Here is a 24,277-nt window from a genome sequence, read left to right as displayed (position 1 = left end):
CTAGACTGCATGCTGCCCCAACAGGTTCACAGGCCAAATAACCTCTCCCGAAGCAAAACTGCCTTGAAAGTTGTTGTCTGCTAAGATGCAGTGTGTACAACCTGGGCTTTGGGTCTGCTAATCGACTGTTATCCTAAGTGCCTTACTCCCCCGGAGGACCTCTCTAGACATCTCTGACTCTGGAGTACTGGGACCTTCACTTATCCTAACCGAAATTTAGGATGAATTCAGAACGTGGTGAATTAGTTCTTAAGTGGCGGGATCTTGGTAGAGTCAAGTTCGGAAGTATCTTCTATCTTTTTCCAATAATAAGTAACACCGAAATTAGATTAACACCATAAATACCCTAACTTTTCGTATTTGCACTAAAATGGCAATCTATGACAATACAGTTTCAGCTTATTGTCAGTGATAGATCTATTCGTACTATGCGTAATTATTATGTACATCGTCTCGAGAGAGAGAGAGAGAGAGAGAGAGAGAGAGAGAGAGAGAGAGAGAGAGAAGAAGAGAGGGAGGAAGGGAAGTTACACCTCGTTATAGAAACTGCATCCACCAGGACGTTAGTGCCGTGAAATTTGTCTATTTGATAAAGGAGATTTGAGTTGTCTCGTTGGAATGGATTGTCGCAACGTGAGTATATATACATATTTACAAGAGTGCATGCATATTATTAATTATTTCTCTAAAACGCACTACAGTTGGTGAAGTCGAATGAGACACATGTTACTCAGTAATACTTAGATGTTTATTTAAATTCACGTCTCTCATATGCTTAGTCTGCGTGTTTTCATTAGTTAATTTTTAACTCGCCAAACAGCAAAACAGCGCCAAAACAAAACATCGTTTATTTTCCGTTATGTATATGTTGCTATCTTGTTTTTGTACTTTATGGATCATTCAGAAACTCTGACTGAGCCTAAATGGTGCACAAGACAACCGTCGCCTTACTTTTAATCGCCTATTTTGGTTTCCAAAAGGCGATGAAATAGAGAAACAGAGGATTATAGTGTGATAAAATAGAGAAACAGCGATTGTACCTTGGGAACACTGTTGTACTGTGAGAAACTGTGTACCGTTCATCTTTTTTAAAGTACATGGGCAGATGCTCTTCGCGGTTTAATACCGCTCATGTATGAGGCAGCTGAACCAGCTGCTCCTCGAGCGTTTCTCGCGCCAGCTGCGCGCGTCGTCAAGTTCCAGAGGCGCCTTGGCCACCCCCGCACCAATATCAACGCAATTTTTAATAACTTTTACAACGGAATGAGCCCTACCACAACGGCTTAATACACCTACACCTGTCTTGGGACCATCCAACGCAAAAACATATGAGCACCATTGTTTATGGAATCACAGAATAGACAATATTTCTAATCTACTGAAATGGTTTCAAGTGGTTGACTTGAAAGGTAAAAACAAAACAAACTAACAAAAACTCGAAAAAAAAGCCTGGCAAATACAATGTATATGTGAACATTTGTACATCAGATATTTTCACTGTATTTAACTGAACAGTCAAGAAGGTTTTGAACTACTCAGCTGTTTATTGAACTGTATTGCGTTGGAATAAATATAGGCTTGCTGTGAATCTGAGTTTATTGTCCTTGACATTAAGCAGGTTAACATTTTTCATTCCTTCAAGATTGTTGATTAATGCAGATCATTCTTCGTTATTTCTTAGGGTCATTCTTACCATCATTGTTTTGAGACAATGATAAGGATAATTTTTAAAGCAGGTTGAACCTCAGATTTGCAACCTCGGACCTCATCTTGGAAATGAAGGGTGAAATGCACTGTTTGCATATGGGAGGATGGATAGTAAATTAGACAGGAGCAAAGGGAAATAATGAATGCCTGCCGAAAATGTGGGCGGCACCACTCCCACGTAAGAGTCTTTGACAAAGGACACACACACGCACATAGAACTGAACAAGCCATTTGTGTCTGTATTGCATTTTGAAAGATTGCCCAGATATGTTTTGTCTTTTGTTGACTTGTTTATACAAAAGACAATAACTGCGGTGCATGCTGTTGCGGACATTTTTGCATCCGTGTTGAAAGAAAGCTTTGTTCGCCATTATTTCCATTAGTTTCAAATGGAAATAAACAGGGCGAATATTCCAAGTTACAGCTACCCCCCCAAGGAAGGAATACCTTGTCGTTAAAGATACTGTACGGATTAGTAAGCATTTTGCGAAAAAGAATTAAAAATAGTATAAAATAAAACATTTGCATTAAATATGGTATTGGTGATATAAATATGATGTCTTTCAGTAACATGGCGAATAAACATTTCATTTCCTTTACTGTCAGAATGTAAATTCGGCATGTTTTTGTCCTGTTATGAAACGTTCCAAAGAAAAGCAGCACTTGAGCAAAGCATACTCACCCGCTCCGTTTTCCACCACAGCTGATGAGGTAAACCAGACAGACGTGCGCCATACCCATCAACAGCAATATTGAATAGAATAGAATTCAAATTTGAATCTATCTGAATTCAAATGGTGGAGTTTTTTTGCTGAGGAAGCAGCTTCAGCTGACTGATTTTATACTTGGCTGGGTGACGAACACCGGTGTGAGATGCTTATCATTGCCGTGACGTGTGGACCAGAAGCTTGGAGCTTGGGGGAATTTCTCAAAAAACTTGATAATGTGTGTGAAATCTGCAGACAAATTTAAATCGTAGTGTGTGACAGATGGTCATTAGCGCCTTCCCAAGTGGTGACGCTTACCCGTCCTACTTGAACTAGCGTGATGATTGGATAAGAGCAGCCCTGCCGATCGCAGGTTTAAGAACATTCCAGCGAGCAGGGTGTCTCTCTCAGCACGAGGAGGTGGTTGTCAGTTCCATGACTGCAAATGTCTTTTTATTCAAGCAGTCCATAGCAGTCAGATGGCCCTGTAAGTGTGATAACTGATAACCTGATAAGCTGATAACCAGTTAACCAAACGAATTGTTGATTTCATTGTTTTAATATCCCCAATGTCCTCAACTTGGAGCCCTTTATAGAGGGTAATGTCAAATATTTTTTTACATATTTTCTCAATAGAACCAAGTAAATCGCTTGAAGATAGGGAAATGGGTCTGCAAATGTTGAAGACTGTCATGCTACAGTAATCCAGTGGTGGTGGATTTCTGAGTATCTTGAACCCGTTTGTCATCGCAGTTTACCAGCCCTGCAAATACAAATGAAAATCACTGCAACAGCAATTTTTGCAATTTGTTCCTGATTACATCAGTGCCCACATAACACAAAAATACAACCCACAATACAACAAAGAACGGATTTAAATCACATGAAAACTAACTATTTAATCATATTTAGGCACAGTGAAGTGGCAGCAGATTGGGTGGCACGTAGGTCAAGACGGATAGCGCACAGAATTGATCGCACCCGATCAGAGCTGGTTTTGGACAGCCGTCACTTTAAATGCAAACGCCGTGCTTCCTCTTCTATATTTCTCAGGGGTCTGCCCTTGGGGCCCTTGGGGCCCGGAACAGCACAGTGTTAGGGGTCCCCGGGGGGAGAGGTTCACTTCCTCCGCTGTCTGCCGGCTCCCCCCCCCCCCCCCCCGGCCCGGCGTGTTTTCGGCTCTTGCCCCACTGTAATTAAGCCTCCCCAGCAGTGGGAGGCACAGGAGCAGAGCGGAAACTCTGCAGGGGGGCAGATGAGGGAGGCGATGGGGCGAGCCTGCTGTCGATCACCGGAGGGAGAGAGACTAGCATCGGCAGAAACGCTGCACATTTTGTCGTTTCTCATTTCTATGTGTATGGGGGTGTGCATTTGAGAACAGGGCGGCCTGTAGCGTAGTGGTTAAGGTATATGACTGACACCCGCAAGGTCGGTGGTTCGATCCCCCACAATACGATCCGCGCAGCCGTTGGGCCCTTGAGCAAGGCCCTTAATCCTGCATTGCTCCAGGGGAGAATTGTCTCCTGCTGAGTCTAATCAACTGTATGTCACTCTGGATAAGAGCGTCTGCCAAAATGCCATTAAAAATATATATATATATATTCAGTCCCAGTGACTTACCTGGGGCAGGGATGGAACGGTTGATGTCAGTGTGTGTGAAATTAGGATTTCTTGGATATTACATTATTGGCGTTTGGCAGACACTCTATCCAAAGCGACGTACAGTTGATTAGATCCGGCTGTGTGGATCTTATTGCGGCTACACCGGGATTAGAACGACCGACCTTGCGTCTCCCAGTCCTTTACCTTAACCACTACGCACTACTACAGACCGGATATTGAATCAGGATGTAAAGAAGACGCCAGAGGTGTACAGCCAGTGATTGGTTAATATCAGAACAGGGTTGTGGAAGGTTGCTGTCAAGCAGGCTTCCGGCTCTCTGACCTGCCTCGTGTTGTACGCAGGCAACGGGTTTGGACAATCCGTGGAACAGAGGCATGCAGGGCCCATATTTTAGAGAACAATCCTTTTTCCACGTGAATGACTGTTCCCTGTAGAAATAAGCTTTATTCATTTTCAATGCCAGTGCAAAAAAAAAAAAAGAAATGTCCCTACTGTGATGATAATACTAAATTAGACAGTTTAAATTAGATAACACTAAAACATTATAAAAGGCTAAACACATAACCAACATTTATTTGCCATATTTAATTCAGATTGGAAGTTAATTTGTAATTTTGTAATGGTATAAACACCTGCAGATGATGTAAACTCATCTGTTGTGATTTTTGTCAGTCAGAGGATGAAGCCTTTCGAACAGTGTTGCTAAGTTATTTCCATGACAACAGCAGAGAGACATTAGAGTGGCAAACATTTCCTGAAGGCACATTCACCACGCAGTACATATGCAACTGGGGACAAGTGGGAATATTACACGTGGTATTCTTGTACTGCCCTGAATGACGCACCATCATTGCACCAGCATACACGTTGCATGAAACTTTCTTACATTCCCATGTTTTTTTGTTGTTTGTTTCTTATTTATTATTGTTTATTTATTTTGGGCTTTGGGGGGGGGGGGGGTGGGGGTGGATTCCAGGCACAGCGCTCCCAACCACAAGACGAGGATATCATGGATATTCCCCTGGACGACCCTGAGGCCAACAAGGCCGCAGCCAAAATCCAGGCCAGCTTTCGTGGCCACATGACCCGGAAGAAGATGAAGGATGAAAAACCTCGAGAGGAGGTGCATAAGGTACATAAACGTGTCCATAAACAGGTGCATAAACGGGGTACTGCGGGGGGAACGGGGTACTGCGGGGGGAACGGGCTCAATTGCAGCTTCAACAGCCGTGTATGCGATTACTTGGGATTACTTGGATCGGTGTTAAAATGTTTGTAGCTATCTCGCCATCTGTAAATGTTTATTTGTTGAATTCCGAACAGTTAATTAAATTCTTGCTGCTGACCTTTCCAAGTGAAAGTGCAAGATCGTTGAAATGATATAAATGGCTTTATGTAGCAGATGTAGTTCTCCATACCTACTATTACCCCTTACCTATAACATGACCAAATATAAATATTATATAAAAGAAATAATTGCATATGGTGGCTCAGGAAACTACGTTGGGTTTGGTTATCTTCAGTCTGAGGAGCCAGATTAGCTAATGTGTACACGCATGCCAAACCATAGAGGAAGAGTTTAGACAAGGTGTACAGTGGTAATCTGTGGGTGATCGTTCGTGGAACATCCAGTTCAGTAGTAGGCAGTGGCAGTCCTAGGGGGCCGGCCTTTTCTCCAGCCGAACTCTTAGTTGGGAGACAGTGGCTCATGTGTGTTCAAATTATAGCACAGTACTCAGGGATTACTCTTCATTTGAATCAGGAAGAGGAGCTCATTAGCCGGTTCCCTAATGGCGATGTGCGATTGCTGGGACTGGGACATCGTGTCAGTTTCTCCGGCTAGGATTGTCAGAGCAGAGAAGGAGCGGGGAAACCGTGTTTACATACAGTACAGTACAATCACCCCAGCTTTCTGTGACTTTATTTTCCTTTCATTTTGTCCTTCAATCTTCCACTGTTGTGCTGTTACATCCCTTATTGCCGTGGTTCCAGACCAGGAGAATCACTGGGCTCTTAACCAGTGATTTGTTTTCTCATTTTGTTTATATTCTTCATAACTATGCCTTGTGATGAATACTTTCGTAGCCATCTTCATCCCATATGGGACATGAGGCGACAGCTAGCTGGTATTGCTCATTTCAGTTTCTGTGACAGTCACATTTCTTTTATAGGGTGGTGGCGTTAGCATCCTGCCTGTGCCAAAATGTGCAGATATCCGATCATATGAGCTACTGATATAGCGAAGATTCAAGCCTGCAGCCTGTGAATGACTATACTGATTGAGCGATTCTAGACACACCTTGACGTTGTCTGGTGAAGTCACCTGGCACTCCAGAAACCGCTTTGTTTTCATGGTTGAAATAGCAGGTCCTTGAGAATGGTACATCCATGTGCAGGCGCATACCGTATTATCAGCAATCACAAAACTTCATTGTATGGACTTCAATTCTCAATATGCACCAATGCCAAAATAATTCAGAAGAAGAAAAAAATTTGTACGACACGAGTTAAGTGTTCTGGTGTGTACGGACATCAGCGTGGTGCTTCCACCCAAGCACTTTCTCTAGACTATTTTTCCCATGAACTCATTTTATTTAGCTGATAGACCATAAGGCACCCCATAGGGAGGCATTAGGAAACGCCTCTCAAGAGGAACAGGAACAGCGTCTCGTCAAATTGCCCTTTGACTGGTGATTAGTTTAAGTTGACTGCAAAGTGCTCTCTTGTTCCGCTGCCGCTTAAAGCGCACATTAACACTAACGTTGGCCCTCCATGTTATTAAACATGCAGAGATTTTGCAATTAGTTTCCAGGAGCAAAATTCCAGTTCAGAGGCTGCTTTAATTACCAGGAGTCAGGAGACATCACCTGTGGCTGTAATGACTGCTGCTCGGCTGCTTAAACGCCTTGTTTTCCGCTCGCATGCTATTGGAGAGTACCCTGCCTTCACACAGGAGAGTCCTTGTTTATCACAACACCAGACACAAGGTAGTAAATATTTCTACACACAGTTTTCCATGGCTGGATTTCTTTATGAACATGGCTAATAGAAAATCAGCTCCAGTGTTGCTGCGTTGTGAGCAAGAGGAATGTAAGTGGTTACATTGAAATGGTTTTTGAAATTTTTGGAAAATAATATATGTTTTATTCTGTTTTCATTCTGTATTACTCACACTCACACACTATAGTAGAATAGTAGAAATTGGGGATTTTTTTTTTTTTTTAAGAGACGAATGGCACACGAATGGCAAACATTCAACATGACGTCCCTGCTGACGGTCGATAATGGATCACAAGCAATGAGTATTCCAGTGTGTCATTATTTACAGTAAGTGGAGGTGACTTGTCCTGGAGTTAACAGGAGAGGCCTCTGCCAAAAGCGGGCCCCACACTGTTGCAGTGAGTAGTTCCAGAAACCAGCGCTTTGCAGAAATATAACCCGGACAGCCTGAGCTTGGTTTATGTAGACAGTGAGAGGATGCCCACGTGAGACGAAGCAGAGCTCGCCAGCATACTGCTGTTCTCCGTACTCGGGGTGAAATGCTGCCGGCTATTTCAGCCTTCGCGATTTCGTTTGAGCTCGCTCCGGATCTCCGATCGCTTACCAACACTTACGGGCGTTTGCGTTTGTTCTAATAGAAATGTCAGTACAATTGCAGAACGACAGGCAGAGGTTGCATGAGCTCAGATGCATCTGGCATTCTTCTGTTCCAACCGCTCACTTTCAGCCGAGTGCCATTCAGAAAAGCACATAATGTTTCTATTTGCAATGCGGCTTACGCAGAAGCACCGATTGAGCAGTGCGAAGCACAACTGTCAGCAACAATCCAGGCCTCTAGGGTTGAAACCAACTTAAAACCAGTATTTCTTTGTAATTCCACTCTGAAGTGTATTAACATCTGATAGCTTTACTATTAAGAAATTCTCAAGGATATCAAAAAATAACTTTATCTTGAACAGGCTAGTTTGGGAGGATGGGCAGGGTGGCAGTGTGGGACGGGCCTTCGAGTTGTGCTTCAGGCTCAGATCCCTAATACCTTCAGCAGTGTGCTTAACAGACCATAAAATGGTTGCCTTTAAACGTGCTCAGCAGAAGTGTAAGCTGGAGTCCAACAGCTGCAGGTCTGATTATGTCTTCAGCCATCTGTGACCACGTGCATGCAGCAACAAGTAGGATGGGCAGCTTGGGCAGGGCCCAGTGCAAGAAATGTTAAAAAAAAAAAAAAAAAATGGATCAATTTAAAAACCTAGTAAATAACTAGGTATTTTAAATATTTTAAATAAGTAGAAGTAATTCATTCATTAATTCATATTCAGGCTCAAATTCTAAATCCCGGACACATTAGACCAGGGGTCTCCAATCTTATCCTAAAAGGGCCGGCGTGGGTGCAGGTTTTTGTTTTAACCCAGCAGTAACACACCTGATTATACTAATGAACTAATCCTGTTCTTTAATCAAGACCTTGATGAGTAGAATCAGCTGTCTTAGTCCTGTGCTAAAACAACAACCTGCACACACACCGGCCCTTTCTGGATAAGATTGGAGACCCCTGCATTAGACACATACTTGGCATCGCAGAACCATGATGATGATGTTTCTTCTTTAGTTTCTTCCAACGAGATGCCAGCTGTTCCTATCCAGAGTGGGTCGAGTGGCTGTAACTTTGATGTGATTCAAATAAGGTGAAAATGGTAATATTTTCATTTACAAAAGTAAAGTAACAAACTGTCGGGTTGGAGCTGTAGAAATTGAGCACTTATGTAGGCTGCTGTGTAAATCATGCACATCTACGGACTGGCAGAACACGAGTGGTTCTGCTTTCCCCGCTGCTTGTGGCCAATATGAACAGTGTCACTAATGGAACTCATCAGTCACTTAAATGAAATCTTCACGGTGGGCAATGGAAACCTGCAGAATCCCGGGACAAATGATTGCAATCTGAAGATTGAGTTTGTCATAGATTTATGCTTCACCCAGGGGGCACGCTCCTTCATATTTCAAGAGCTGCGAGTGCCAGATCAGGCCGTTATTACGTTCCCACTGGTGCCATGTCACATGTAACTGTCCCTCAGACTGCCGAAGTCTGTCTGTACATGAAGCTCCACTTCATGGGCTGCGTACGTTACGGCTATTATGTATCTGAATGTGTCGATTGTGGATCTGAATGCGGATTGATACAACCATTTATCACTATATTTATTTATTGATATATCGATAAACACTCATCAGCCATTGATTAGGTATGTAGGTAGGTATTTATTTTCATTTAGCAGACACTATTCTGCAGTGACTTATAATGCAAACACAAATGCACAGAAACATACATTTCGTCCCGAAAGAGACGGAACGGCAGACTCTTCTCAAATTGTCAGCTTCCCTGTTGTGCATTAAGCTAAGAACAGAACTGCACTAGTAAGCATTAAGCTACATTAAACAGAAAATGTGTTTTCATCTCATTCACTTGCGATGTTATTGCACTTGCATGAGCCATACTAATTTCACAGCGCTGTGTTCTGGGGATATTGCTGCCACGCGGGGGCTTTCGATGACGAACATAACTCCTATTGACCTGTAGCTGAAGAGTCCCTCTGAAACCCGGCAGCACTGTGGCCACTCTCAGTGAGGCATTGGAAAGAGTCTTTTCCTCGTGGAATCATTAACCCAGCTATAGCCCTTTAGCAATTTCCCAGCAGTGTCTGCTCGTTGCTAGGCAATATTACAGAGGGTATCCAGTAAATGTCATGAGACTACTGTATGAACAGTCTTAAATACTAAATGCTACATTAAGTAGGCTCTGCTTGTATTAAGTAGGCTCTGCCAAATGATTTTGGGATCTCAACAAAAAAGTGCTTTTATGGGAAAGCAGTCAGGCATGGTTACTTATTTGGTCAGTTTATAATTTTGGATGTAGTGGAATCTTCCCCACACTGTTTACCAGAGTAGTACAATAGCTAGCTGTTTTTCCTATTGTAATTTACATTCTTTTTGTGAAGTGCTTTATAATTTATTAAAGCTCTTGTTGCTCAATATAAACAAAAGGGGCCATTTGAAAATATGCAATGGCTCTGACTATCGGGGGGGAATGTTTGAGAACAGTGCCTTTCAGGCAGAGAATACAGAAATGATAACAGTGGACGCTGAGGGATGAAGGTTCAGGGCCATTTCAATTCAGGAAATTAACTGCAATTCAATTCCTGAATTGAAATATAACCAAAATATTCCATGTGGATTTTTAAGGTAATTGCAGGGACAGTTCACCCAAAAATGAAATGAAAGTATGTTTCCTCTTCCACCTGAGTTGAGGCCTACTATCTATCCCTCCAGAGAGTTTGCAGAGATGCGAGAAATTTTCTAGATCCGGCTACTTTTTTAGACACAGTTTGCAGTGATATAATAATCTATGGACCTTACCTTTTTTGGTAATAAATCTGCTGATTGTGCAACGTGACCTTCAAAATATAATGCCACGGTTACTTGCAAACAACCACAGAGGTCAAAAATGCACATTTTGAACTATAACTATTTCTTGTAGTACAGGAACTTGCCAACTGTGTCCGTGCAAGCAGAGGTAGCACGCCAGTATTCTGGGCCAAAATGTCCATGCCTTCTTCATAATCCGACATTGCGAGTTGAAGGAGTTCCTATATTGTCTTGGCACACTTTCACTAACAATACGCAAGCCAAGAGCAGCAACCAGTGATCAAACAATGATCAAAATCGATGCTTTGCCCCAAAATATTGTTGTGCTTCGGCGGAAACTCGCGGACACAGTTGACAAGTTCCTGCTGTAGAAGAAATGGAATTGTTTTTCAGGACCAACACCAAGAAAACAGGACATTTGGAGAGGCAGACACATCACCTGGCCCAGATTGATTGAGTGTACCTGCCCAGGGGGATGGCACCCTTCCAGATTTAGGCTGGCCCTGAGTCTGCCGAGGTCCAGGTTGCTAAGCTTCTGAGACACAGGAGGGTTATTCTGTTATTCCTGGTGCCACCAATGGAGATCCCCTCATAAGGAGCTTCAGAATTAGTTAGCTGTCGTGGAAACATGGTCCCTCTTCTTTCAGTAACCTGATGCAATGTGTGCGTGCGTGCTTGCATGTACGTGTGTGTGTGTGTGTGTGTGTGTGTGTGTGTGTGTGTGCATGCTCGTTAGGTGCAGCTCAGACGCTGAATCCCATTGCTATAATTATAAGAGTTTGTGCGCAATGTGTTTTACAAGACGCAGAGTGAAAGATGGTAGAAAGTGGGGATATTAGCCCTCTTTCCTTCTGGGAAAAATATGAATATTACTCCTACTGTGATGCTCTTCCTCAGTCCCTCTTGGTGATAGTTTCTGTTCTGTTTTCCCACTTCAGTGCTATGCCCCCCTCCCCCTGTAATTAAACAGGGTTTTCAACAGGAGGAGAACATCACACTCATAACGCATGAGCACTGTAATGCAGGGGCATTCGCGCCCGTTCGCACAGATGCCTGTGATCTCTCTGGCAGGCTAAATGCACGCTTGGAGGGATTACAAATATTTGTTGTTGTTTTTCTTTATTACGTAAGCTCAACCCCGCCCACCGCGTCCCTTGCGTTACACTCCCATTCCTTCGCCCTCGACCCGGCCTTCTCTTTCCTTTCCTGGAGACGAGATGTCATCAGCTATCGCTAGGCCTCCCAGACTCTTCACACGGAGTGAAGTTGACAGTTCTCAGGCTCTGGTTTGCCACTGCATTGGGAATGTGTTGAGCTTTGGTGCTGGCAGCCCCTTTGGACTGTGTCGTATCCTCCTAAGACCCAGAAATTCATGTTCGGCCCCGGTTCCGTACATGACTCTCTGGTCTATCATATATTCTTCTATGCTGAAAAATACACTGCAAGGGACATTCAACAAAATATTAAATAAATAATATCTTAAATTATTTTCATGTTTTTGCCAACCAAAACACTTGTATTATGTAAAGAAAATTAAACACTTCAGCTTTCAGTCTCACTTCAGGTCTCAGGAGTGTATTAATAAAAATGTTCCCCTCACTGTTGTATTTACAAAGTGGAAAGGATGGAACCCACTTCAAAACACAAAACTGCTTCTCTTGGCCTGAGCACAACTGGGCTGTGATACAACTGTTTCCAATGTAGGGTCTTATTGTGTATGCATGGGCAATGGGTTTAATTGAGTAACTATATACGTAGAGCAAGTGGGTCACAAATATACTGTATAAGACGCTTTGTATGGTTCCTGCAGAAATATGAATACACATAATTCTGTATATACGGGTGAGGTCAGTAAAGTACTTTGCAACCAATGTTGTATTTCTTCTGTCTCAAGGTACAGTTGCATTAGTAGGGAGGAAATAGTGAAGGAGTGGGGCATTTTGATCTCCAAAGGGATGGAGTCACCATACAATATGTTTGCCTTGAACCAAATTATAATGTATTACCACAGAAAGTATTATTCACCCTAATGTGTATGATATTGACAGCTCATATCATATCTCTGGCCTCTCTAGCTTTTACTATGCCCTCATTTATCAGAAGGCTATGAGAGTCAACAATTGTCTAACTTAGATACATTACATTACATTAATGGCATTTGGCAGATGCTCTTATCCAGAGCAACATACAGTTGATTGGATTATGCAGGAGACAATCCTCCCCTAGAGCAATGCAGGGCTAAGGGCCTTGCTCGAGGGCCCAATGGCTGTGTGGATCTTATTGTGGCTAGACCGGGGATCGAACCACCAACCTTGCGGGTCCCAGTCATGTACCTTAACCACTACGCTACAGGCTATCAAGAGTCAACAGTTGCCTAAATGAGGTAGATTCACCACCTTGCCCTATGACACAAAATCTGTTCCGGAGCATTACAGGATGTCTCAACCTGTCTCAACGGCCTGTCCACTGGTCCTCATTCTCTCCTCTTTTATGTTTTTGTGCACTCCAGAAGCAGCGGGAACGGAAGTAGCCGAGGAAGACGATGGCGCCACCATGACTGTGCAGCTGGGTCCCCGGGGTTGGCATAAGAATAGAACAGCATGCCCACTGCAATAATAACCACCGCTATCACCTGAGATATAAAATATCAATGTAAAAATAAGCATATACATATATAAACTAGGTTTTCGGGGTGTGTCGTCTGGTCAGTGAGCTCGCTCACCATTTTTCTGTTTCCTGCATTATCTATCCAATCAGGGTTGATGTCCGTGACCTAAGCATGCATTTTTGTCTGTGTGTTTTAAAAATAATAATAATATCACTGTTGCTGCACTCTGTGGAAATATAAGCACACGTTTAAAAATGCCAGTGGGTTTAATATGTTTCTTTGGCGGGGGGAGGTGGGGGGATCATTCATGTTATGTACTGTTTATTTTCACTTTACTACTTTACTGTCTTATCATATAAAGAATATAAATATACAGGATGATGAGGGAATTTTTCATTCAGATGACACGACGGATGAAGGCTTTTTCTAAGTTACAGGGTGATGTTGCTTTGACTGTTTAATAAAGCAGAAAATAATTGCGCCCACTGTTTTCTGTTCATCAGTGAGAATTGATTTCCACCATTTCCATCACATTTGAAACTCCTACAACATTGCAGAACGTAAGAATGATTCGTGCATTCAATCAGTAGCTCCATCACATGTTGAAAAAGTACATTTCACATGTATTTTACTTTACTACATGATTATAAACATATAAAGCAGGGCCAATTTACATGTCTACAGTTCTGCCAGCCAGCAAGAGCGCAATGCACTCCGCTGTAAATTCCAGCTATGACAGCTTGACCAGCTTGAAAATTGAGCTGGTCAAGCTGGGTATGAACTTTCTGGACAGAGAAACCAAGTGCAACCCAGAGGTTGTTTTTTTTAAACATCTTTATTGATAATACAGCCAACAAATCTTGTTCACATATACATCAACTTTTACATTTCTCCCCATCCCCTCCCCACCCCACCCCAAGCAGATCACTCAAACCCCCCCAACATAGTCCCTTCCTGATAGTACACACAGTACAGCACAGCATTGGTTCACAGGCATGGTGGGATATCAGCAATAGCAACACAATTTACAAACAGCAGAGCGTCCCCCTCAGCACTTAGCTATCTGCCCTTGGTCTAGGGAGTACCTTCCAGAATATATTGGCTAATCTGGGTCTCATGTACTCCAGAAACGGGCTCCATATATGATAGAATATACCAATTTTGCCTCTAGACCAGTATCTCAGCTATTCCATGGGTAAAAGGTCGAATACCACTTTGTGCCAATCCGAAAGCAATGGTGGTTTACATGAGATCCATTTCAACAATATGCATTTACGTGCAGCTTCGGTTAATACATTCTACAGGTTTTGTCTGTAAATCCCCTTGATTTGTGGGTATGGAATGCCTAGCAGGAGATATATTGGATTTAAATCCAAATCTTTATTGAGCACTAAATTAAACTTCAAGATTACGTTCGCCCAGAAATTCTGGATATGTGCACAGGTCCATATAGTGTGTATAAAGTCTCCTTAGTACACTTAATGCACATGGCCGACTTACTTGGGCCCATCCTATTTCTATGTTGAGGCGATATCTGAAGGCGGTGCAGCAGTCTAAATTGTAGTTCTTTTGCTTTATTGCATATGGATATGTTATTAGCATACTTCCATATATCTGACCCAGTAGCTTCATCAATCTCCAGCCCAAGGTCTTGAGCCCACGTTTGCAGAACTGTATTGCTTACATTGCTGGATTTTTGTAAGGCTTCATAACAGCGTCCTAGTATGAACTTACTGCTGCACATTTTATTTATTAATTTCTCCGTTGAAAAAGGAGTTTTAATACATGGTCCATCCAGACAAGCAGAGTTTGATCACCAGCAGACAGTTACAGCAGGGATAAGATCGTGGTCACAAGCAAAGTTTATACACCAGTAGTAATGCAGATACAGAGAATTTGAGAATCAAAAGGCTAAATAGACCGAAACGGGTCAGAACAATACTTGAGAGTAAGTCAAATAAACATTACAACCTAGCAAAGTAAAGACGTGGACATAGGGGGTATATAAACACGAGAAAAATGGGCCGAACTGACAATCAGGCAATTGACTACAGGTGAAATCAATGAATGAGGTGACGGAGCTACGGCTGACACCCAGAGCCCCTAGAGTTCAGTTCAGGGTGTGACGCAAAAAGAGATGGGTCTAATATGGGACCCATGAGTTCTCCTCCGGGCTGTGTCCCTCCGACCGCACCAGGGACTGCCGACCCCTGGCCCCAAGGCCAGGCTTTGAGCAAGCGGCGGACAGTTAAAAGCTGAGTCACCATCAGTGAGTTGGGTGAGAGGTGGGGGTCTGGCAGGGGTAGTGAGTCGGGAGGGAATGCAGGGCTTAATTCGGGAGACGTGGAACGTGGGGTGGACGTGGTGTTGAGGAGGTGGGAGGTCAAGCCGCACTGCAGAGGGGCCGATTATACTGGTGATGGTGTAGGGACCAATGAAGCGGGGGCCTAATTTTGGGAAGGTGGCGTGGGGGTGGATGTCATTACATTGCATTACATTACATTACAAAGCATTTAGCAGACACTCTTATCCAGAGCAAAGTGCAGATCAAACACAGGAACAAGTGTGAAGAGGACCCTAGAGGACAGTACGGTTCTACGAGTCCTAGCGTGACCATACAGATACAATTAGAATACATGAACTTGCGAACTAGCATACCATGGTTGGCAGCTAGAATACAACAATACAATATCTATATATAACTATATACAAGTGCCATTATAATCTATGGCATATACAAGGTTCATTGTGGCAGTGAGGTAGGGAGGGAAAGGTGCAGCCTGAAGAGATGAGAATTTTCTGCCTTTGCGAACAATTGGTTCTCCAGGAGACGTTGCAATACTAGCCAGACGTGTTGTATGTGCTCGTCGAGAGTGGGGGAGGAGACCAGGAAGTCATCTAGGTGAATGAAGGTGAAGGAGGAGATCATGTCCTGCAGAACATCATTCACCAACGCCTGGAACACAGCCCGGGAGTTTGTGAGCCCGAACGGCATCACCAGGTACTCGTAGTGGCCCTTGGCGGTGTTGAACGACATCTTCCACTCATATGACTGAGAAGGTACAACTGATCTGGTACTCTTGAAAGAAGAGAATATGCAAATATATGGATCTCCTCCCCACCTCAGCATAGAGTACACAGTTTCCTTTCCTCTCTGATGCGCACCAAGTGATAGGCATTGCGCAGGTTGAGTTTGGTGAAGTACTTGCCGTTCTGGAAGGACGCGAATGCAGTGTCAATAAGCGGGAACGGGTAGCGGTTCTTCATGGTGAGATTGTTAAGTCCGCGATAATCACAACAGGGGCGCCTTTTATCTTTCTTTTCGACAAAGAAGAAGCCGGCTTCGACTGGCGAGGAAGAGGGTCGGATGAGCCCGGCGGCTAGTGCGACGTCAATGTATTTCTCCATAGCCTTGGATTCAGGGGCTGACGGGGGGATGAGTCACCCTCTAGGGGGTGTGGAGCCTGGATGCAGATTGATGGGGCAGTCGTGAGTGTGGTGGGGCGGTAGGGAGCAGCTGGCACGGGGTGTACTGAAGACTTGGAGGAGGTCAACTCAGCAGGCGCCTTCTCAGGGGGCAGGACGGGGAGGATGAGCCGGAGGCGGAGCGGAGACAGGAGAGGTGACAGCCAGGGCTCCAGCCCGAGATGGCGCCTTGGACCCAGTCGATTTGTGGGTTGTGTCGTTGGAACCAGCACCACCGGAACGTGAGGTGATTTAATCAAATAGAGGGAAATTTCCTCCCGGTGGTTCCCCGAAATCAGAATCCCCACAGGAGCCGTGACGCGGTCTACTTCGGCCAGGGGGGCGGCAGTGAGCGCTTTGGGGTGGAGGGTCGTGCTGAGACGAGATGTCGAATCCTTAGTCGGCTGACCAGGGTTGGACACATAAATCTGGCCATCGGCTCCTGAGTCAGTTGGAGCCCATGCAGGCAGTTGGGCTCCCTTGTAGGAAACCACAGCGTGGAGAACAGAAGAGTAATAGGGGGGAGAGTTCAATGAGGCGCCCCTTAGTAACTAACAGGCATTTTTATTTTGCTGGGCAGTTTGTTGCGGTGTGCCCTGGACCAGCACAGTAGAACAAACAGAACTGTGTGTTAAAACGTCTCTGTCTTTCCTGTGTTGACAATCCTGCCCAGTGAACCTGCATTGGTTCGGGTGCGGACGTGTCGGTCAGAGGGAGTTCAGTGGCGCGAGGAGCTTTGAAGGAAGCGGGTCGCCTGCGAGGTGTCTGCCTGTCAGCTGGTCTCTCCCGCAGTCGCGAGTCGACCCGGATGGCCAGGTCGACGAAGCCGTCCAGGTTTTGAGGAAGATCGCAAGTTCGAGTTCTTCTTTAATAGGCTCTGACAGTCCATATAGTAACACATCAACATCAGCAGGCTTCTTTAACACATCATACATCGGCCGGCTATTCCAACCTGTAGATGCAGCCAGGGTCCGGAACTCTCTGGAAGAGTCTGACACGGACCTGTTCTCCCGGTACAGCCCCAGGAGCTGACGAGCTGCCCCGTGGCCATCCGGTCAAAAATTGTCCTCATATCTACGGAGAACTGAGCGAAGTCGCCGCTCTCCGGGAGCTTCGGAAGGCCCAGAAGGCGGTCCCCGATTCCCGTGCCTTCCCGGCCAGCAGGGCAATCACATGGGCAACTTTAGAACGTTCCGTGGGGAATGTTGAGGGCTGAAGACCGAAGACCGAAGACCAGTGAACACTGCGACAGGAAAGACAGGCAGGATCCCGGCTCGCCAGCGTAGCGCTCAGGGAGTGGCAGACGAGGCTCAGGGTGTGTGTAAGAGATGAAAACAGAAAACGTCAAAAACAGGAAGGAAACACTGGATGTGACAGAACGGGACAACCAGCGAGTAGTGCAAAACATAGCTTGACTGGGACCCGCAAGGTCGGTGGTTCGATCCCCGGTGTAGCCACAATAAGTTGAGCAAGGCCTTGGCCCTGCACAACTCCAGGGGAGGATTGTCTCCTGCTTAGTCTAACTAGCTAGAGCTGTTTCTGCAGCAGGGCTGTACCTTAGAGGAATGATGAGCCAGGCTAGCACGCACCTTTCCAGCCACATTACATTTTACAGTAATGGCATTTGGCAGACGCTCTTATTCAGAGCGACGTACAGTTGATTAGACTAAGCAGGACACAATCCTCCCAGCAGCAATGCAGGGTTAAGGGCCTTGCTCAAGGGCCCAACGGCTGTGCGGATCTTATTGTGGCTACAATTGGGAATCGAACCACCGACCTTGCAGATCCCAGTCATGTACCTTAACCACTACGCTACAGGCTGCCCTACACAGATTTCTCAGAGCTACATGGTGACACAGCAGGATTCAGCAGCATTGCTTCATGCCAAATGTGATATGTTCCAAGTAGTTTAACACATGTAGGTGTACATATCGGGAAATAAAAGCTGAAATTCTCGTCTCGTGTTCATCCTTTTATCTCAAACCCAAATGTATTCAGTGTATAGCAAAAACAAAGGAATTGGCCTTGCTGTTCCAATACTTTTACTTTTGAATGAGACTGTAGGTGCTCTTCTCTGTCGGCGGGATGACTCAGGAGACTGGACCCTGACTGGCCCACTCCTCGCCCCCTGGTCTCCACTCAGTCTCCAAACCCAGACTAGATCCAAATTTTGTCTGCAACACAGCCCAAGATCACCTAATAATGGCAGAGGATGGAAAAAGTGAGTTAGAAGTGAAATAAATACAGGAGGTTATGGGGCAAGCAAGGCAAGGGTGAAGATACATATATTATTCCTGCCCTTGGTACAATTGCAGTCACAGCAAAGTCAAGTTCATGCCACCTAACTAAATGGCTAACATAAAGGGAGGCATCAAACCCTTTATAAGGCTAGGCAAGGCTAGGCTAAGTCATGAAAAAATTCAAATCAACCTGAGGGAAGATTGTCCCTTTGACTGCTGTTACAAACATCTTATATTAAAAATGTACCATCACAGCAAGTGACAACATCAGTTGTGTCACAGACCAGCTTACGCATGTTTTATCTCACCTTTTATAACGTTTAGCCATTAGCCAGGTGACACTTGCCTATGTCATGTTCAGCATAACGTTGCATGGTATCACGTCAGTCACCCGTTATGAAGGATGACATTCCTTATGTATGGTTTACGTAGCGTACTATGTCATGTTTATTCAGGCATTATGCGTTTTTGATTGCACTACCAATAATTTCAAATGCAGGCCTAATTGCGCTACTGATGCAAATCACGTAACTTATTCTTAGGTAAGAACAGTACACTTAAATGTAACTGACCAATTCGGAGCAGCGAACGCGAATGAATAGGGACCTGTCTGTTTTGAGACTAACAATACACGTAAAACTACTGTTATTTTAAAGAAAGTAATTCCCTAAACCTACGTCACTAAATATTCTGTAGCTAAACTGGTATTTTAATTGGTAACCTAGGTAGCGTAGCTTGGATTTACATGTATAAATGGTATACACGGAATAGCCAACTAGCCTGACGAAATTCAAAATCGCACAAACATTGTTCTCTGTTATGGTTACATAACATTACTTAAGTGTATACTTAAGTGTATGTATATGAATAATTAATTATCTGATCAGAGAAAACAAGGTGATATAAAAACGAAATGACGTATTTAAAGCAATTTCAACTGCAAACTGGAATTATGATTTTACTCACCATGTTTTACACCAGGTCTCCCACAAAAACTTTGAAACTGAAATGATGCACATGATGGACATGCAAAAGAAACTAGCAATAGAAAAGCAATCTTCGGTTTTGAACAAAAATCGTGATCTTGCGTTTTATATAGTATCGGTGTAAGGGTTCTATACTACTAAACGTCACAGTGCAAAAAGCTCGACATGGTTCTGACGCCACCTGTGATGCCATAACTGTTGCCAGTACATTAAGATGTCCTTAGCAACAACAGGCTCTGTTTACACTTGTATCAGATGCAGCTGACAAATCTTATTTTAGTATTATCAGATCGGTGGTCTATTGGTGGTTGTGTTTACAATGGATGTTTAATGTGTCATATCCAGTTTCGTGCTTCTTGACAGAGAATTTTTCATAGCCGTTGTACTCACTGTTCCACCCGATCTGACAAACAGTGCCTAACAATCTCGCGACACCCCCGCACACTTATTAGCAAGCCTACTGGATGTAGAATATTGGTAGTTGGGTAAGATGGCACGCTTGGGTGTTAACATTTAGATCCAATAATAGTGGACTCCGACCCAGCGATTAAAATCGGATGTGGATAAATCCAACTTGCTTCTGCCTATACAGAAAATAAATGGATTTCAGATACATTTTAATATGCATCTCTGATGCATGTCATAATGCGTAGAAATAGGCCATTTCATATATTCATATATGTCCGATGTATGTTAAATAATACATGTGTATTTCCAGTGTATTTATCAAACATATTTCTAAATAGTATTCCGAATGTATGTCCAAATGCAATGTAACGTTAACCCAGGTGAAATGTATTGTGAAATGCATTCAAAATGTATTTGCATTGCATTTTGAACTACATTTGTAATACTATTGTTAAACTAATGTTAAATACATTGAAAATACATTAATACATTTCATATGCATTGATACATTTCTTTAAATGGTCAATCTTTACATGTTTTGCATCAGAAATATAAAAAATGTATTTGAAATGTATTTATTTTCTGTATGGGTGATTTCTGTATGGGTGTTTGGACCTCATCAAATGCAACAAGTATCAGGTTTGTCAAGAAATCGGATATGTTGAAATAAAAAAAGTGCGGACGGGAGCCTAAGTGTAAGCATAGTTGTGGCCGCACATTTGGCAGAAATGTCAGACACACGGCTGCCTCTTCTGGACAACACACGGCTGCCTCTTCTGGACAGCGCCGAGCAGAAGTAAGAGGGAATTTAAAGATTACAAAACCGTGTTTGCACGACCACAGTGCATGGAAGTAATAAAAATCCATAAAAATCACATACCTGCACTGCCTTTTGAGTGGCAGCACACCTGACCTGCTGAAGTGACTCACCATGCCTGGCAGACAAACACCTTATAAGCGCTGCTTAGGAAAACCATTTCTGGCATCCTATCCAATGCCACGTCCTTATAGAATGCAAAATGTCACCGTGATGCGCGCATGTTGTGTGTGTGTGTGTGTGTGTGTGTGTGTGTGTGTGTGTGTGTGTGTGTGTGTGTGTTAAATAAATAATTTAATGCGGAACTGTGAGTCGTTTGGACTGGTCTGAAGCGCTCCTCCCACTCACAACACAGGGACGCCAGACTGACAAATTGAATAATCTGCTAAGTTAAGTGGAGTCCTCTCCATTGCTATGCATCCGAAAGACACCGAAAAGCAGCAACAACATTTGAGTGGCAGAGACTATATGAGCAAGCTTCCGATATCCGTCAGAAAAAGAGCCTTAGGAGGTGGGTTTATGATGTTATTTAAAGGTGAATCTTGATGACATCTTTACAATAATGAATCGATATTACAATAAACATTTCTTTGGCTGAGAAGCAAACAAATAACGTATAAAAACTTAATTTTTATTAAGTTCCCTTCCAGTATTTAACAGGCTGCAAAAACAATGATCATGGTGGAATCTTTTCTTTGTTCAGTTGTGGGGGGAAAAAACACTGCCTTGCTATAGCTCGTGTTTTAATTACAGTGTAGAAATCACGGTGGAGTGGGGAAACTGGAGCATGCAGTAATTACTGTATTGTTACTTGCCTTTTCTCCTGGCAGCTGAAATTATGCTCTCAAGGAAATTGCATCGACAGTTCCCTTTCTATCATTACATTACATTACAAAGCGTTTAGCAGACGCTCTCATCCAGAGCGACGTACAACGAAGTGCAAATCGAACACAGGGACACGTGCGAAGAGGACCCTTGAGGACAGTACGGTTCCGAGTCCTAGCGTGACCATACAGATACAATTAGAACCCTTGAAGACTACATCAACTTACAAACTAGTATACCACGGTTGGCAGCTAGAATACCCCGAGTTCAACAATACAACATCTATCAAGTTTCACTATTATCTAAAAGGCCAGAACCCAAAGAGTATCACGTTTTCATGACGCATTTCAGATCACCTGCTGTCAGCCAAAACGGAGACAATATTTTGTCGATTGAATTTTCTGCTCGATTGACTCTGCATTTCAGAAATACTGATGTTGCTGACTCATTTTTCTCATCTATCTCTCCTCAGGATGAGTGGGAGTCACTTCACGTGGGAGGGTCCAGGAGTATTGTCCTTCCCGACTAATAAACGTCCAAAACTGACTACGCGAATCTTTTATTTACCGGGTGTGTGATATTCTCCAAGACATGGTATCTCTGGAAATGGACTGGGTGTTACATTTGCCTGATCCTCTGTATATTTATAGATCCATGGTATGTGTGAAGAAAAAAAAATGTCTTGGTATGTCAAAGGTTTTTCCTTGGTGTTTCAATTTCTCATGGAAAAGTCTTATGGACATCTCAAAGTTAAAGGCCCCTGCTTCAGTGAACCTCCATGTCTTGGTACCATATCTAAGATGGTCAGGTGGCCAGCAGTGAGACAAACAAAGGCTTTATATATGAGTGTCTTTGATTAATTTATATATCAAATAATAATCTACATAATATGAAGTGTGGTCTGTTTTCTAAGAAATGAATTCTGGATGAGAAATCATTCCGCCTTTAGAGCTACCCAAATCTTACAGAACAGTTCTCTCTGAGTCAAATATGAATTTGGCAATCTTGCCTGCTCTCCTCTATTTAATAATGAATCAGCATCCTTTTTTTTTTTTTTTGCAAGGCAGCCGTGAAAACCAAGAGAGGTCTTTCTAGTTCAGAGTGGAGGGGGTGGGGTGACAGATCCGGATTCCCCCATAAAGGGAATCTCTCTGTCTATATGTGTTGGCCTTCACTAGCCTCAAATGTGTATTCAAAAAATGTATTTGAGAAATGTAACGCTTTCAGCCACTCAAGCGGAACTAGCATAAAATCTCAAGAGTGCCATATGGCACTGTCGACCTTATACCTTTTTGACCAATCAAAATGGCCGCTAGACTGTTGCTTTCAGCTTCTATGAAAATCCAACTAAATTTTCTCAACCAAAGCCAAAGCCCCTGGGATTTGAGAGGAGCCATTTCATATTGGGCTTGGCACTGAAAGGGTTAAGAGGCCTTATATGAGGGGAAATATAAATATTTCTTATTTCTGCTGTCTCTGATTTGCCGGATGGGCAAAATCTCACGTGAGACCTGTGTGACTAGGGATTTCAATTAATTGAAACAGCATAAATTTACGATTTTGTGGTAACTTTATGGTTACTAACAATAAACATTTGGTGCACAAAAATCTTGCACACCATTCTATTTTTTAATAATCTGAATAATATATTTATTTTTGATGCCTTTTATCCCAGAGTCTCAAAGTATTTTGCAACAGAGGAGGAAAATCTAACCCAACTATCAAAAATGTGTTGCGGTCAACTGGCTCCCCATATATCATCTGAGGATGGAGAAAGAAGGATTATTCTGTCAGTTAAACAGGGGGTTGATCAGTTGTTCAGATTGAAATTTTTGCCAGGATCTTAAATTGCAAGTCAGTTAGGACTGTAATCACGCACACCCACCTGAAAGACACTGTCCCTGTCATTATACTTGGGAACTGATTTTATCGCATCATCCAGAACAATTACTTACACCTACAACCCTGCTGCCGGAGATCAAGAGTTATGCACGTAAGAACGGTTTCTGTGAATTCTGGATGACCGAGTGCTTCAGCACTTCGGATTCTCTCCATCTGGTGCATTCATAGGTCGAGACCTTATAACAGCGGAGACACCTGTGAAGAGGATGATGTGAAGCAGCCCCCATAAGCTCCCCTCGTCATCCGCCCATCTGTTCCCCCAGAATCCTCTCGCAAGATGATTGACAGGGAACTCTGATGGTCATCTGGAATTCAGAGGAGCGTGGCTACATGCATAACTCCCCTTCAATTTCACTCCTTCTGACCATCGGAGAGACGGCGCTTTAGCACTTTGGATGACTCATACCAACATAGTCATAAGGAAACTTTAAAAGGTGTTGCTAACACGGCCACTGAAACAGCATGGTGAGCAGCTATATTAACATTATACGGGTGGGCAAAAGTTCATGGAGAAGACCAGGTAGCTGCAGTGCATATCAAATTCAGTGGCAAGCCCTTCAAGGCAGCC

General features: G+C 43.5%; 1 protein-coding gene across 2 annotated transcripts; it reads left to right on the top strand.

Annotated features, from left to right (window-relative positions):
• Positions 1 to 499: 499 nt before the first annotated feature.
• nrgna (neurogranin (protein kinase C substrate, RC3) a) lies at positions 500 to 13,547 on the top strand. 2 transcript variants are annotated; one of them, XM_061250367.1, is made up of 3 exons: positions 500 to 633; positions 5,015 to 5,170; positions 12,971 to 13,547. In XM_061250367.1, the coding sequence occupies exons 1-3, from the start codon at positions 619 to 621 to the stop codon at positions 12,986 to 12,988; spliced, it is 189 nt and encodes a 62-aa protein (XP_061106351.1). In that variant the 5' UTR covers positions 500 to 618; the 3' UTR covers positions 12,989 to 13,547. The 2 variants fall into 2 exon arrangements, with proteins under 2 accessions (XP_061106351.1, XP_061106350.1); XM_061250366.1 differs by having other exon boundaries at positions 12,968 to 13,547.
• The last annotated feature ends 10,730 nt before the right edge of the window (positions 13,548 to 24,277 follow it).

The sequence above is a fragment of the Conger conger genome, chromosome 7 (assembly GCF_963514075.1).
Source record: "Conger conger chromosome 7, fConCon1.1, whole genome shotgun sequence".
NCBI lineage: Eukaryota > Metazoa > Chordata > Actinopteri > Anguilliformes > Congridae > Conger > Conger conger.
Note: the sequence above shows the minus strand (reverse complement) of the source record. Positions and strands in the feature narration are given on the sequence as shown.